This window comes from Mobula birostris, chromosome 8, assembly GCF_030028105.1.
Source record: "Mobula birostris isolate sMobBir1 chromosome 8, sMobBir1.hap1, whole genome shotgun sequence".
In the NCBI taxonomy this organism is placed as follows: Eukaryota; Metazoa; Chordata; class Chondrichthyes; order Myliobatiformes; family Myliobatidae; genus Mobula; species Mobula birostris.
The window spans coordinates 163288197-163303465 of NC_092377.1; the positions used below are offsets into that span (position 1 = coordinate 163288197).

General features: G+C 48.3%; 1 protein-coding gene and 1 pseudogene across 5 annotated transcripts in view; both read right to left on the reverse strand.

The window, feature by feature from the left end:
• Nucleotides 1–15269, reverse strand: part of LOC140201903 (zinc finger MIZ domain-containing protein 1-like) — a 231349-nt gene that overhangs the window by 163520 nt on the left and 52560 nt on the right. For all 5 annotated transcript variants that reach the window (XM_072266685.1, XM_072266684.1, XM_072266682.1 and 2 more), the window contains 2 exons: nt 12394–12507; nt 5064–5169 (listed from right to left, as the gene is read on the reverse strand). In XM_072266685.1, the coding sequence (XP_072122786.1) occupies nt 5064–5169; nt 12394–12507 (220 nt within the window). The remainder of the gene's footprint in view (nt 1–5063; nt 5170–12393; nt 12508–15269) is intronic.
• On the reverse strand, nt 819–1648 carry LOC140201905 (ubiquitin-ribosomal protein eS31 fusion protein-like; annotated as a pseudogene).

Sequence of the window (15269 nt, forward strand, 5' to 3'; positions counted from 1 at the left end):
GTATCCGTCATTAAGGACCCCTATCACTCAGGACAGGCCCTCTTCTCATTGCTACCATCAAGGAGGTACAGAAGCCTGAAGACACATACTCACCAATTCAGGGACAGCTTCTTCCCCTCTGCCATCCAATTTCTGAGTGGACATTGAACCCATAAACACTACCTCATTACTTTTATTTTCTCTTTGCCCGCCCCCTCCTTTTTTCTTCCACGGCCTTCTGCCTCTTTCACCAATCAACTTCCTAGCTTCATCTCTCTCCCTCTGAGTTTCACCTATCACCTGGTGTTTCTCTCTCCCCTCACCCCACCTTTCAGATCCACTCCTCAGCTTTTTCTCTCCAGCCCTGCCGAAGGGTTTCAGCCCGAAATGTTGACCGTTTGTTCCCCACCATAGATGCTGCATGGCCTGCTGAGTTCCTCCAGCGTTTTGTGTGTGTTGCTCCGTTTGATCTCAGTGGCCGATTATTTCAGAATCAGAATCAAGATTATTATCACTGCCATAGGTAATGAAATTTGTTTTTGCGGCAGCACTACATTAAATATACTATAAAGTGTAATAAGAAAAGAACCCACTCAGTGGCCTCCTGTACAGCTGCTCGTAAGTGCAGCTATCTCATCAGCCAATCGTATGGCAACAACTCAATGCACAAAAGCATGCAGACATGGTCAAGAGGTTCAGTTATTGTTCAGACCAAACACCAGAATGGGGAAGAAATGTGATCTGAGTGAATGATTGTTGGTGCCAGACGGGGTGGTTTGAGTATCTCAGAAACTGCTGATCTCCTGGGATTTTCAAGGACAACAGTTTTTTTATTCTATCATTGTTTATTAAAGTGAATACAATTACGCATCTTCAGCCTTGTTGAAGCAGTATGTTAGACAGCACTTTCCACAATAAGGCCTGTTGATGTGGCTGACCATGAACACACCAGCACCACATTCCTCTGAAGGACATTTACAGCATAGACGATAGATTTTTCCATATTCATCAACCTTGTAATATTTAAGGACAGCAAGTTTGACCTCCTTCCTCTTACGCTGGTTCTTCTTTGGGGTGGTGTACGACTTCTTCTTCCTCTTCTTTGCGCCACCATGCAGTCTCAACACAAGCTGTAGAGTTGATTCCTTCTGGATATTTTAAATCAGAAAGAGTACAGCCATCCTCCAATTGTTTCCCAGCAAAGATCAGTCACTGTTGATCAGGAGGAACACCTTCCTTGTCCTGAATCTTAGCCTTAACATTTTCAGTTTTATCTAAGGGTTCAACCTCTAGGGTTATCGTTTTCCCCGTTAAGGTTTTTACAAAGATCTGCATTTTGTAAGTCAATCCACCTTCCCTTAGCAGCCGTTCATCGAAAAAGCAGGACAACAGTTTTTTAAAGTTTACAGAAAATGGTGCAAAAATCAAAAAAATCATCCAGTGAGCGACAGTTCTGTGAGCGAAAATGCCTTGTTAATGAGGAAGGTCAGAGGAGAATGGCCAGACTGGTTCAAGCTGACAGGAAGGCGACAGTAACTCAAATAACCATGTGTCACAACAGTGGTGTGCAGAAGAGCATCTCTGAACGCACAACACATTGAACCTTGAAGTGGATGGGCCACAGCAGCGGACCACAAACATATAGGAGGTACCTAACACAATGGCTACTGAGGTAATTCTTTCTAAGTTTCTTGTGGATCCTTTGCTTTTCATTCCTGTGAATAATATATTCTTCTGCTATTAGCATCACAGCTGAATTTTATGAATGAGAGCGAGATTCTGGCAGAGAGGATGAATCTATTAGTGGACACCATGACTGGCTGACAAGATATTTACATTAACGAGGTGTACCTAATAAAGTGGCCTCTGAGTGAAGTACCATTAGCACATAAAGCAGTTCCGATGCTTCCGCACAGAGTTATATCAAAGGTGTGTTAAAAACAAGACACATGCGAGCTGATGAAGCCCTCACACAAGCAGTGGTCCTAATGTCATGACCCCAAATCTAAAACCCTTACAGTTCACTGAAGGTTGGAAAAACTAAACCTCCTTACCTTGTCTGTCCTGTATATAGGAAAAAACAGTAGAGCACAGTACAGGTCCTTCAGCCCACAATGTGATGCTGACCAAGATCCATCTAACCCTTCTCTCCTACACAACCATTTTTCTATGATCCACGTGCCTGTCTACTTCCTGCCCGTTACGCTGCTTGGTTTAGGGCAGCAATGAAAGCCCTCGATCTCTGGCAGTGTTTAGGGTTCCCTTCACTGTGTCAGTTGCTCAGTTTTCACCACTGTCAGCCATGCAGGTCCCAGGTGGAGACTCAGGAATATTGTCGCGCTCAGCTGTAGAAAGATTCTTCATTGCTAGACAAACAGTTCTGTTTGTCTAGCAATGAAGAATCTTTCTACAGCTGAGTTTCTACAGTTCTGTTTGTCTAGTCAGGGTTGTTTGGAGCTGAACCCCACGAACCTAGAGGGCTGGTGGACCGCTCTTAGTCTGGCCTCTACCCTTTGACCTGTTTAGCATGGATGACCCTTCCAAGAGCCAAAGCATAAAGCCCTGACACCAGCCAATGTGGCTCTCCGGATCATTGAGGCACACAAGCCTCCAAGCCCGACTACAAGGTTGCGTGAAGGATGTGCATCCTGAAGGAGTTTCTTAATTACTCCTATTGTGTCTGCCTCTACCACCACCTCCCCCTTTGCAAGTTCACCCCCCCCCCAATACTTTTCTACTCCAGTTTATATGCTGTCATACTGATTCCTCAGTTTGGTGGTAATTAAGGATGAACGATAATTGCTGGGACTATCAGCAAGGTCAAAGACAATGTCGAGTTTATTGTAATCTGCACGTACATGTATTGTTGATGTTCCTTTTCGCACTTTGTGGCACATTTTTTGCCTTTTTGCGAGGCCAAGTTGCTCAACCCAGCACGCAAGGAGCCGGCTGGATTCGAACCCAGGACCGCTCGCCTCAAAGCCCGGTGCTGATGTCACTTCACCACCCGCTGGCTGCAAGACCACGTGTGCACAGGTGCCCATTAAAAACTTACTTGCAGCTGCATCACAGGCTCAGAGCAGCCAGTAAGAAGGGTTCACAAGAAAAATACAAATCATCCACCTTTTTTACAAGAAAGAACACAATTAGAACAAATAAAAATCAAAGTCCATTGGAGAGCAAAGCGATCAATGTGACTACGGTGCGGTTATACTGATTCGGGTTGTGCTGGTTGGTTCAAGAACCAAATGGTTGAGGGGAAGTAGCCTGGTGCTGTGTGATTTCAGGCTTCTGTACCAGTACAGGTTCACATCTGGTGAGTGACTGAGTAACGTCCCTTTTCACACATAACAGAGCAAATTCACTTGCCCACCCAACTGGGTCAGTGAGTCCGGCTGGCGGCCGTGCTCTCCCATCACCGCCGTTCCCGTGATCCTCTCCCACACAACCATCTTGGATCACTTATGAGAGGTCTAGGTTATAAACCAGATGGGGAACAGAACCCTGTCGTAAGCCGAGGCTGGTTATCTTCCACTTGCTGCTCATTGTCCGTCTTTGTCCCTGCACAGTCGGTTACTAACCCCCTGAACCCCATCCACCCCAGCGTGTATCAGAGAGACACATAACACTACAGAACAGAAGCATGCCCTTTGCCCCATCTGGTTCATGCTGAACTGTTATCCTGTCTAGACCCATTGATCCGCACCTGGAGCACAGGCCTCCACATTCCCCCATCCACGTACTTATCCAAACTTCTCTGAATGTTGCAATCGAACCTGCATAAGACAAATTGGAAGAGTTGGCAAAAAAGTGGCAGATGGGATACAATGTTGGGAAATGTACGATGATGCATTTTGGCAATAGTGCGGACCATTATCTAAATGGGGAGAAGGTTCAAACTTCGGAGGTGCCAAGGGACTAAGGAGTCCTTGTGCAAGACTCCCAGAAGGTTAGTTTACAGATTGAGTCTTTGGTAAAGGCCGCAAATGCAGTATAGGCATTTATTTCAAGGGGAATAGAATATAAATACAAGGAGATGATGCTGAGCCTTTATAAGACACTAGTCAGGCCACACTGGGAGTATTGTCAACAGTTCTGGGCCCCGTGCCTCAGAAAGGATGTGTTGTCATTGGAGAGAGTCCAGGGGAGGTTCACGAAGATGATTCCAGGAATGAAGGGGTTAACATATGAGGAGCATTTGGCAGCTTTGGGCCTGTACTCACTGGAATTTAGGAGAATGCGGGGGGACCTCATTGAAACCTACTGAATGTTGAAAGGGCTAGACAGGGCGGATGTGGAGAGGATGTTTTCTATGGCGGGGGTATCCAGAACTTGGGGGTACAACCTCATAATTGAGGGGCAACCTTTTAGAACAGAAGTAAGGAGGCATTCTTTTAGCCAGAGAGTACTGAATCTGTGAAATGTTCAGCCACAGACAGTGGTGGAGGCCAAAGCCATGGATATATTTGAGGTGGAGATTGATAGTTACCTGATTGGTTAGGGCATCAAAGGATACGGTGAGAAGGCAGGTGTGTGGAGTTAAGTGGGATCTGGGATCAGCCACGATGGAATGGCGGAGCAGACTTGATGTGCTGAATTCTGCTCCTATGTCTAATGGTCTTACGGTCTAAATTTTCTCTGCACTCTTTCAAGCTTATTCAATCTTGCTCCTGCCAGTAGGTGAGCAAAAATGCACTCCAAATTAGGCCTCACTAACATCTTAGGCGATTTCAACATAACATCCCAACTCACGTACCCAATACATTGTTGTACGAAAGCCAGTATACCAAAAGCTCTCTTCATGACATCATCTACCTTTGACGCTTCTTTCAAGGAATTATGGATCTGTATTCCCAGATATCTCTGTTCTACCACACTCCTCAGTGCCCGACCGTTCACTGTGCAAGTCCTACCCTGGTAACACATGTCTGTATTAAATTCCATCTGCCAATTTTCAGCCCATTTTCCCAGCTGGGGTGAATACAGCTAGTAATTCAAGGAACAACCCGGGATAGCGGTTCTGATATCCCTCCTCTCAGTACCATGCCACAGAGTTGATGGTCACCTCCAGCACCAATCCTTACCTGCGGACTTTGGGCTGAATTTCTCCCTGTGGGCAGCACAGACAGCCAGCAACCGATAGCCAAGCTCCAAGTCAAAGCCTTGTTGGGTCGACACATGGCTTACAACCTGCAGCAAAGAAAAAAGGAGCAAAATCAACAAGCAACAAGCAATTTCGACACCACAGGCACTAGTCTCCCCACCATCAAGGACATCATTGATGCCTCAATAAAGTGACATCTATCATGCTCTCCTCTCATTACTACCATCAATAGGTGGTGGGGTGGAGATACGTCTCTACCAAAGGAGGTGTAAGGCGCTCCTTCCCTCCGCTAGCCTGCAGGTCGCCCTTGGGCAAGGTGTAGCACCTGCTTTGCCCCCGATCAGGGTCATGTGAAGCCATGAGAGCAGGTGGTGGACAGTTATATGAACAGCTGGTGCATATCACAAGTCCTGGTTATGTGACCACTGACACCAGGCAGACAATCTCTGAAGAGTATTGATAATGGCTGGGGTCACCCGTCTTATAAAGGCACTGCCCAGAAGATGACAATGGCAAACCACTTCTGTAGCCACACTGGTGGCCAGTGCTATCATGTTTGCTGTTGTGTGCTGGGGCAGCAGGCTGAGGGTAGCAGACACCAACAGAATCAACAAACTCATTCGTAAGGCCAGTGATATTGTGGGGATGGAACTGGACTCTCTCACGGTGGTGTCTGAAAAGAGGATGCTGTCCAAGTTGCATGCCATCTTGGTCAATGTCTCCCATCCACTACATAATGTACTGGGTGGGCACAGGAGTACATTCAGCCAGAGACTCATTCCACCGAGATGCAGCACAGAGCGTCATAGGAAGTCATTCCTGCCTGTGGCCATCAAACTTTACAACTCCTCGCTTGGAGGGTCAGACCCTGAGCCAATAGGCTGGTCCTGGACTTATTTCATAATTTACATATTACTATTTAATTATTTATGGTTCTATTACTATTTATTATTTATGGTGCAACTGTAATGAAAACCAATTTCCCTTGGGATCAATAAAGTATGACTATCACTATGACTATGACTATGACTAGAAAAATTTGCCAAGAACAATCATGGTCAAAGACCATAATCGTCCACATCATACAACACAGCACATATTGATGATCATCATCAGGGAGAAGATACAGGACATTTTAGGACATACTGAACATTTTAGTGACAGATTCTTCCCCTCTGCCATCAGGTTTCTGAACAGTCCATGAATCCATAATACTATCTCACTATTTTGCTTTATTTTTGCACTATTTATTTATTACTGTAACTTCTAGTAATTTTTTTTGTGTTTCACACTGCACTGCTGCTGGAAAACAGCAGATTTCATGATGCATGTTGATGATGGTAAATCTGATTCTGGTTAGAAAGGATGGGTTTGTTTTACTTAGAGAGAAACTCAAGAGACATTGGAGGAACTCAGCAGGCCGAGCAGCGTGCGTGGATGGAAATGGACAGTTCATGTTGAGGCCTTCACCTGGACTGAAACAGAGAGGCGAGATAAAATTATTACAAGGAAGGTGAAAGGAAGGGGTGGGATGACAGCCGGCAGGTCGTAATGGAGTCGGGTGAGGCCGCTGATGGGCATGTGAGACTCGGGAGGTGGTAATGCTGCCAGCAGCTGGGGGGAGATCGGCTTGAAAATGATGGAACGTATTAGGAGAGGAAGGTGGACCATGGGATAAAGGGAAGGAGGTGGGGAGAGGAACCAGAGGGAAGAGAGATGGGCAGAAAGGGGGCAGGAAGGGAAACAGGCATGGAGATGGGGGGCCAGGTAGATCAAGAGGAGGGAGCAGTTACCAGAAGTCAGAGAATTCATACTGTCAACTGTGGACCACCCAGGATGGCATGGTATCGTAGTGGTTAGCACAATGCTTTACAGTACAGCCAACCCGGGTTCAGCTCCTGCCCCTGCCTGTAAGATGTTTGTGCGTTCTCCCCGTGACCGCGTGGGTTTCCTCCGGGTGCTCTGGTTTCCTCCCACAGTCCAAAGACGTACCGATTGGTAGATTAATTGGTTTTTATAGATTATCCTGAGATTAGGCTAGGGTTAAAATGAGGGAACTGCTGGGTGGCGTGGCTCAGGGGGCCTGATCCAATTAATCAATCAATCAATATATACGTACATATGAGGTGTGGCTCCTCTAGGTCAAGTTTAGCCTCAACCTGGCAGCAATGGAGACCAAGGAGGGATCGGTCAATGTGGGAACAGGAGAGATAATTAAAATGGCTGATGAACGGGACTGGTGGACGTCGTGGTTTCTACGTTTCTCATTGGCAGGGAGAACATGCCAGTCCTCAGTCCTCACTGAGGGGTCAGCACTGGAAAGGGTGAACAGCTTCAATTTCCTGGGCGTCAACATCTAAGAGGATCTATCCTCGGCCCAATCACAAAGGAGACATAGTTTCAAGGAGATTTGGTATGTCACCGAAGACTCTATAAATTTCTACAGATGTACCGTGGAGAACAACTCTGTTTGGATTACCATCTGGTATGGAGGCTCCAGTGTTCAGGATTGAACGAGGCTGCAGAAGGTTGTAAACTCAGCCAGATCCATCCAGGGCAACAAACCTCCTGACTATCAAGGACATCTCCAAAAGATGGTGACTCCATCATTACCCAGGACCTGCCCTCTCCTTGTTATTACCAACCAGGAGGAGGTACAGGAGCCTGAAGACCCACACTCAACATTTTAAGAACTGTTTCTTCCTCTCCGCCGTCAGATTTCCAAATGGTCCGTGAACTCATGACAGCATCATTCCTCTTTCTTGCAGGATTTATTTATAGATTTCATGTATTTACACTGCACTGCTGCCACAAGACAACAGATTTTGTATCACTTGTCAGTGACAATAAACCTGATTCTGATTAGTCATGCGTGTTTTCAAAGAACAGGGGAAGAATTCTAGTTTCTTTTCCAGTCATGATGAATGGTCTCAGCCTGAAACGTCGACCCCTTATTTCTCTCCATAGATGCTGCCTGACCTGCTGAGTTCCTCCAGCATTTTGTGTGTTGCAGGGGGAAGAGGAATGCATGTGGCGGTAGTTAAATGGACTTCCAGGAAGAGGTTAACAAAGTCCACCAGAAGGAATGGACCTGGACATCAGGTTGCCTGAAGGTCAGAAGATAGGGAGTGAAGATAACAACGTTAGCTGGATGTGACTCGCTTAGTTGCTCTGCTGGGACTGCAGCTAATCACCGTATTTATCAATGACTCACAGGTTGGAGTGGGAAGCCACATAATCAGTCTGCCGATGACACAGAGCTAGGAGACACTGTAGGCAGTGGGACGCAAGCATTATATTACAGAGGCATATTAATAGATTGAGAGAGGGTAAAAATCTGGCAATGTTGAGATCACTGCTAGACAGAACATGGAAGGACTGGAATGGTTTTGAAAAGCTGAAAGTGAGGAAGATTCCGAAAGAGTAGAGATTTACTGAACACAAGAGATTCAGCAGATGCTGACAAACCACAGCATAGCACACACAAAACAGTGCCAGTGGAAACTATTCAGGCACCCTGAAATAGTAGGCAGAGCTAAGACTGCGCCCAGTGGCCGCCTTTTTGAGTTAATCTGCGGAAATAGCTTTAATTCCTCTCTTGAATGTCTCCTCCTTCCCTCTTCAAGGTGGCTGGGGTTCTGTCGAGGCCCTGGTCTACAATGGCAGTCAAACTGTGATTTCTTTTTTTACAGCAGATGAGTTCCCACTCCTGGCGCTCGCCAGCTGTTTTCCGACAGCCTCCAGACACGGCTTGGAAGATGGCGCCTCCCGGGTGCGGCCCTGCGCGACCCTATGGTCAACTGATTCCATGTCGGTGTTGCCGACCGAGGCGCCACGGGAGAAGGAACATCAGGATTTTGCTGCGGCGGGCGTATGGATGGAGGTCTCTGTAGTTGAGCGGTCGCACTCACTCGCTTTCTCTCGATGGTGGCGGAGTTTGCTGCCTACCCTCCAGTCGGAGAACCTCGGAATAAAAAGCGAGGTGGCGGACTGCAAGGTCGTAACAGCAACTGTCAGCGTCCCCTTTCACTGTGAAAATGGGTGGCACCTCTCTGTCCCTTGTTAGTGAAAGGGGGAGAGCCTGTGGCACGTCAAACCGTCGGGTAAACTATAGTTTTTTTTACTGCAGATCATGGTCTCTCTTTGGGTGCTTTGCTGTTGCTTGGTGGGTGGTGGGTGCTGACATTTTTTGCTGAAGTGGGCAGGGGGGAGGCTGATGTGTGGATGCGTTGCTCCTGCGTGCATGGGGGCGTACTTTGGGGTTCTAACGTGTGCTTGTCACATTCTTTTGGGGTTCTGTTTCTCGTGGCTGGCTGCGAAGACGAAGTATTTCAGGTTGCATACTGTACACGTTCTCTAATAATAAACCCTTTACTGTAAGCAGGAAAGAGAAAGAAAACAACAACACATAGAAAAGGCTGGGGGATCTCAGCAGGGCAGGCAGCATCTTTGTGGAGGCGAATAACTTCATTGAGGTATTCAGGTGTGATAACTGAAGCTGGCATTGTACCCACAGGAGGGGAGTACAAACTACTGACACAGAACTGAGACAGAAACTTAAACAGAATCCTCCAACACCCTCCCCCCAATTTTTAAATGGGCTATCCCACCTCCTTCCTGCCAGTTGTAATCTCAACCCTCAAACATTAACGGCCCATGTCCCTCCTGCTGTCCCGCCAGCCTTCTTCTAGAGCACTAGGTACTAAGACAGCTGATCACCTTCCGTCTGAGATTGATTGACTCCATGGGATATGGGCAAGCTTTACGGAGTGGAGTCACCAATCAGCGACATTCCCATTGAATGGTGAACAGGTTCAAGGGGCTGAATGGCCTACTCCCGGTCAAACGTTTTCTCAACGTCACGACGTGGGCTGACTTCCCCAGTGTGACTTCCTGGCTTTTCAGCGGGGCGGTGGGGGAGAGGATGTCTGCACTCTAATTCCAGCAAGGTTCTGGTGGTCGGAAAGCAGAACTGCACAGACCACAACAGCAGGCTGACGTCAACCCCGGCAGAAAGTCAGTCGGGGACACCTGCTCACTGTAACCCCACTGCCGCCCAGACACCAGCACAGAGAGGGCAGGAAAAGCCACTGAGCAACAAACCCAGTCGCGGTTTGGGAACCAAAACAGAAAATGGAATAAACACACAACTGAGTCACTGGGTTCACTTCAGGGACCCTTTGTTCATTACCAGGAAAGAGAAAAAACTAAGAGCATCACACACAAAATGCTGGAGGAGCTCAGCAGGTCAGGCAGCATCTCCAAAGGGTAAGATGGCAGTAAGTTGGGAGCACGTGCAGATGCAGCAGCCTCTTGGGGGTCAACCAAAGGTGCTGTTTTCTTTGTGAAATGTATTTTTTTTTAGATTGTAGGTCTATACTGGACTCCAATAATAATGAGTATAGCAGGTCCACTGCGCCAGTGAGCTTCTCGTTGTTTGTAGTAGCCGGCCAGCGGTTCAGAAAAGGGGAGGCCAGCCATCAGACCCTGATGGGAGAGTCCGGCCACCAAGCCGCGGGAGGATCCGGTTTGCGTTTGGAAGAGCTGACTTGGGTTCAGGCTGTGCTGCTGCCCACTAAAATCCCTGGAGTTGGAGCACAAAGGCAGCATGCAGAGAAACCGTGAGTGACTGTCCTGGACATTTTTATTGTGATCGCAAAACCCTGTTGGACATTGATTGCCGCAAGCCTGTTTCCCTTGTTTAGTCGGGGCAGTGTCACCTCTGTTGTAGTGAGGACTAAGCCCAAAGCTGCGGGCTTGCCTGCTGCTGCAGTCCAGCTGAGGAGGTGGTGTAGCGTGGCATCCGTACTCGGTTTAGGGGTGGCCCTTCTCCGTGGATTATCACCTTGTCGTGGTGGAGAAGCTTGTGTGGTCCTGTGATCCCGAGAGCGATGCCGTCTGGAGCTATATGGTAGGGTCACCCATGGCGGTAAGGTTGAGGGTGAGGTCCCTGACAAAGAACAATCCAACCAAGACCTCAGCAGTGGAACAGGCGGATGAAGTTACTTCAAACCCAACGGCTGTGAAGGCGGATGAAGGCTGCAACAAATCCACCAGCTCCAATCGTTGTGGTTTCCATGCCATTGGAATCAGTTGTTTGATTTGTGAAGTATCGTGTGCTTCTTGGAGTGCAACATCAAGTACACGTTTAACAAATACACGCACAGGCGTCTTCACTCTGTGAGCCACTTCTTCAGAACGAAGACCATCATCCTCGACCTCGAGGGATAGCCACGGCGATGACGAGGGGTGGCCTCTCCCATTGGTGCTGCCCACCAGTGTGTAACTCCATGGAATTACAGGCTGGACTCCCGGGAATCATCAATTTCAGGGACTGTTTGTTCAGGGTCTTGGACTAAGAATGTGCTTTTTTTCTGTGATTATATTCTTTTTTTCCTCTTGTTATTCTGAATACATGTATATGTTTTTGCACCTTGGCACAGATGAACACGGATGGTCTTGTTTGGCCGTATCCATGTATGGTTTGAATGATAATTAAAATTAATTTGATTTTAAGAGGAATAAAAGTTGATGTTTCAGACTGAGGAAGTTTATTGGGACTGAAAAGGAAGGGAGAAGAAGCCAGAATAAGGAGATGGGGCGGGGGGAAGAAAGCACAGGAGATCACTACCATCAGAGAGGAGGAGATCACTACCATCAGAGAGGTGGTACAGGAGATTACTACCATCAGAGAGGTGGTACAGGAGATCACTACCATCAGAGAGGAGATTATTACCATCAGAGAGAAGGAGATCACTACCATCAGAGAGGAGATTACTACCATCAGAGAGGAGGTACAGGAGATCACTACCATCAGAGAGAAGGAGATTACTACCATCAGACAGGAGATTACTACCATCAGAGAGGTGGTACAGGAGATTATTACCATCAGAGAGGAGGTACAGGAGGTCCCTACCATAGAGAGGAGATTACTACCATCAGAAAGGAGGAGCTCTGGAGGAACTCAATAAGTCAGACAGGATCTATGGAGAGGAATAACGAGCTGACATTTCAGGCCAAGACCCTTTCTTTCCAGTCCTGATGCAGAAACCACCTTGCAGTGACCATAAGATATAGGAGCAGAACTAGGCCATTCAGCCCATCGAGTCTGCTCCACCATTCCATCATGGCTGATTTATCTTCCCTCTCAACCCTATTCTCCTGTCTTCTCGCTGTGATGTTTGACGCCCTGACTAATCAAGAACCTACCAACCTCCACTTTAAATATATCCAACAACCGGCCTCCAGAGCCGTCTGTGGCAATGAATGAATTAGCTACATACTAAACAGTTGTGGATCAGGGGACGTACCGACAAACATCCCATCAGACTCTGCTCGAAGGTCCTCTGGAACGCACGAGGATCTTCACACCAGTCCAGAAGCTCCCGAGCCGCTGTCTGGAAGCTGCCTGGGCTTTGTAGATGCTGTGGAACAGAGGGAGATTACATCAGGAGATTCAGATTCATTTATTTATTACACTTTCAGTGAAGTGCATCGTTTTGCATCAACAACCAGCACAACTAAGGACGTGCCGGGGGGTGGGAGGGGGCAGGCCATAAGTGTTGCCGCACATTCCGTCACCAAGATAGCACCTCCACAATGCTCAGAACAACAGACGCATCAACAACAACAAAAACAAGCTAAACAACAGTAAAACAAGACACTTTTTCACACACACATACACACAACCCCAGGACAGGGCAGGGCACCTCCAGACCTATGTCCTTGTCCCGAGACTCAGAGACTCACGGATATTGGGCCAACCACATTAAGTTTCTAGAAGGTCACAGCCTGCAATCCCTCTGGGCCCAGATCATTTTCATATCCAATCTCCAACAGGGAGTTTAGACAGAACTTAATTGCTCCCCCTGGGAATGGTTGAGAAATAAGTTCTCTTTATCACTGAGCAAATCGCAGAGGCTTACTCCTGGCTTTTCACCATTTATACAACACAGCGAAAATAAAAATCCTTAAAGTAAGATTGATTTGCTGCTGTAAATTAAACAGAATTATAAACGTTGCACCTTGCAAGAAGAGACCATTCAGTCGCCTGTGTACATTTCACGGCCAGGTTCAAGAACAGTTACTACCCCTCAACCATCAGGCTCTTGAACAAAAGGATAATGACACTCATCTGTTGAGATGTTCCCACAACCAATGATCTCACTTGAAGCATTCTTCTTCTGGTTATTTCACAGTCTTGTTATTTATTGCTGTTTATTTAAATTTGCATTTGCACAGTTTGTGGTCTTCTGCAATCTGGGGGGAGGAGGGGAGAGGTCGGAAGAGGGGAGAGGTGGGGAGAGGGGGGGAGAGGTGGAAGAGGGGGGAGAGGGGGAGAGGGGGGAGAGGGGGAGGGGGAAAGGGGAGAGGGGAGGGGGAAAGGGGAGAGGGGGAGAGGAGAGAGGGGGAGAGGGGAGAGAGGGAGAGGGGGGAGAGAGAGGGAGAGAGAGAGGGGTGGTAGGAGGTGAAGGGGGTTAGGAGAGGTGGTAGAGAGGGGAGGAGAGGAAGGGGTAGGAGGGTGGTGGGAGGTGGGAGAGAGAGGGAGAAGAGGAGAGGGGCGAGAAGGGGGGGGCGAGAGGGGGAGGAGAGGAGGGGCAGAGGGGGAAGAGAGGAGGGGGAAAGAGGGGGAGGAGAGGAGGGGGGTGAGGGGGGAGGAGAGGGGGGCGAGAGGAGGAGGAGAGGAGGGGGCGAGAGGCGGAGGAGAGGAGGGGGTGAGAGGGGGAGGAGAGGGGGCAGAGAGAGGGCATGAGGGGGGTTAGGGTAAAGAGAGAGAGAGGGTGGGGAGAGAGGGGGGAAGGGGAAGGGGAGAGAGGGTGGGGGGATGGGGAAAGGGTAGAGGGGATGGTGAGGGAGGAGAGTGGGGAGAGGGTAAAGGGGGATGGGGAAGGTAGAGGGGGTGGAAAGAGAGTAGAGGGGGATGGGGGGGAGGGTAGAGGGGGATGGGGAAGATGACCAACATGCTCTGGCCCTCTTTTCCCAGATTGCTGATAACAGACATTCCATTCAAATTCCATTGCTTGAACCAACCAACTAGAGAGCCCCATTCAGGTAATTCGATACCCACCACTGAAACCAAGTACTACCAAAACCAATGGCAACCACACTGAACTTTTACATGCACAAAGGTAATTATATAAAATACAAACACGCATTAGAAAGTTACAATTATACAGTCCAATCCAACACACAGTTTGTGCCACATACTCACCCATGCACTGGGAGAATTTACCTCACCAAGTAACCTACCAACCAGAACGCCTTTGGGACATAGGGGGAGAATCCGGAGCACCCAGGGAAACCCACTGGGTGACAGGGAGAACGTGTTGACTCCACACAGAACAGCGTGGTAAGTCGTGCTTGAACGTGGGATGCTGGAGCCGTGAGACGGTTGTCTCCGCGAGCCACACCACTGAGCTGACCCGCTGAGTGTTTCCGGCACTTCCCCCTTCCACGTCAGAAAGGAAATATTACCAAGGGCGAACCAGAATTAGAACCAGGTTTCTATCACCGGCGCACAGCATGTCGTGAAATTTGCTGTTTCACGTCAGCAGTACTGTACATAATGTTAAAAAAGGATTCATTATGAAAACTGTGCACAGCATCAGAGCAATGTGGCATTCCTGGTTTCACGGACCGTTCAGAAATCTGATGATGGAAGGGAAGGAGCCGTTCAGTGCAGGTCATCAGACTCCCTGATGTAGTACCGAGAGAAGGGCACGGTGGGGGTCCTTCACAATGGATGCCACCTTCTTGTCCTCAATGGTTGTGCCCACGACGGAGCCATCTGCTGCCTCTTTCGACCTCGCCCATTGGAACATCCATATCAGACGGTGACACAGCCGGTACAGCTGTCGAAATTTGCTAGGGTCTTTGGTTACATACCAAATCTCCTCAAACTCCGAATGAAGTCTAGCCCACTGCCGTGCCTTCTTCATGCTTGCATCAATACGTTGTGCACAGGATAGATCATCAGTGATGTTGGCAACCAGGAACTTGGAGTTCCTCACCCCTGACCCTTCAATGAGAACAGCAGAAATAGGAGCAGGAGTCGGCCATCTGATTCATCGAGCCTGCTCCACCATTCAGTAAGATCAGGGCTGATCTGACCATGGACTCATCTCCACCTACCTGTCCACAATCAATTCCTTGGTCTTACTGGCGCTGAGTGCAAGGTATTTGTTGT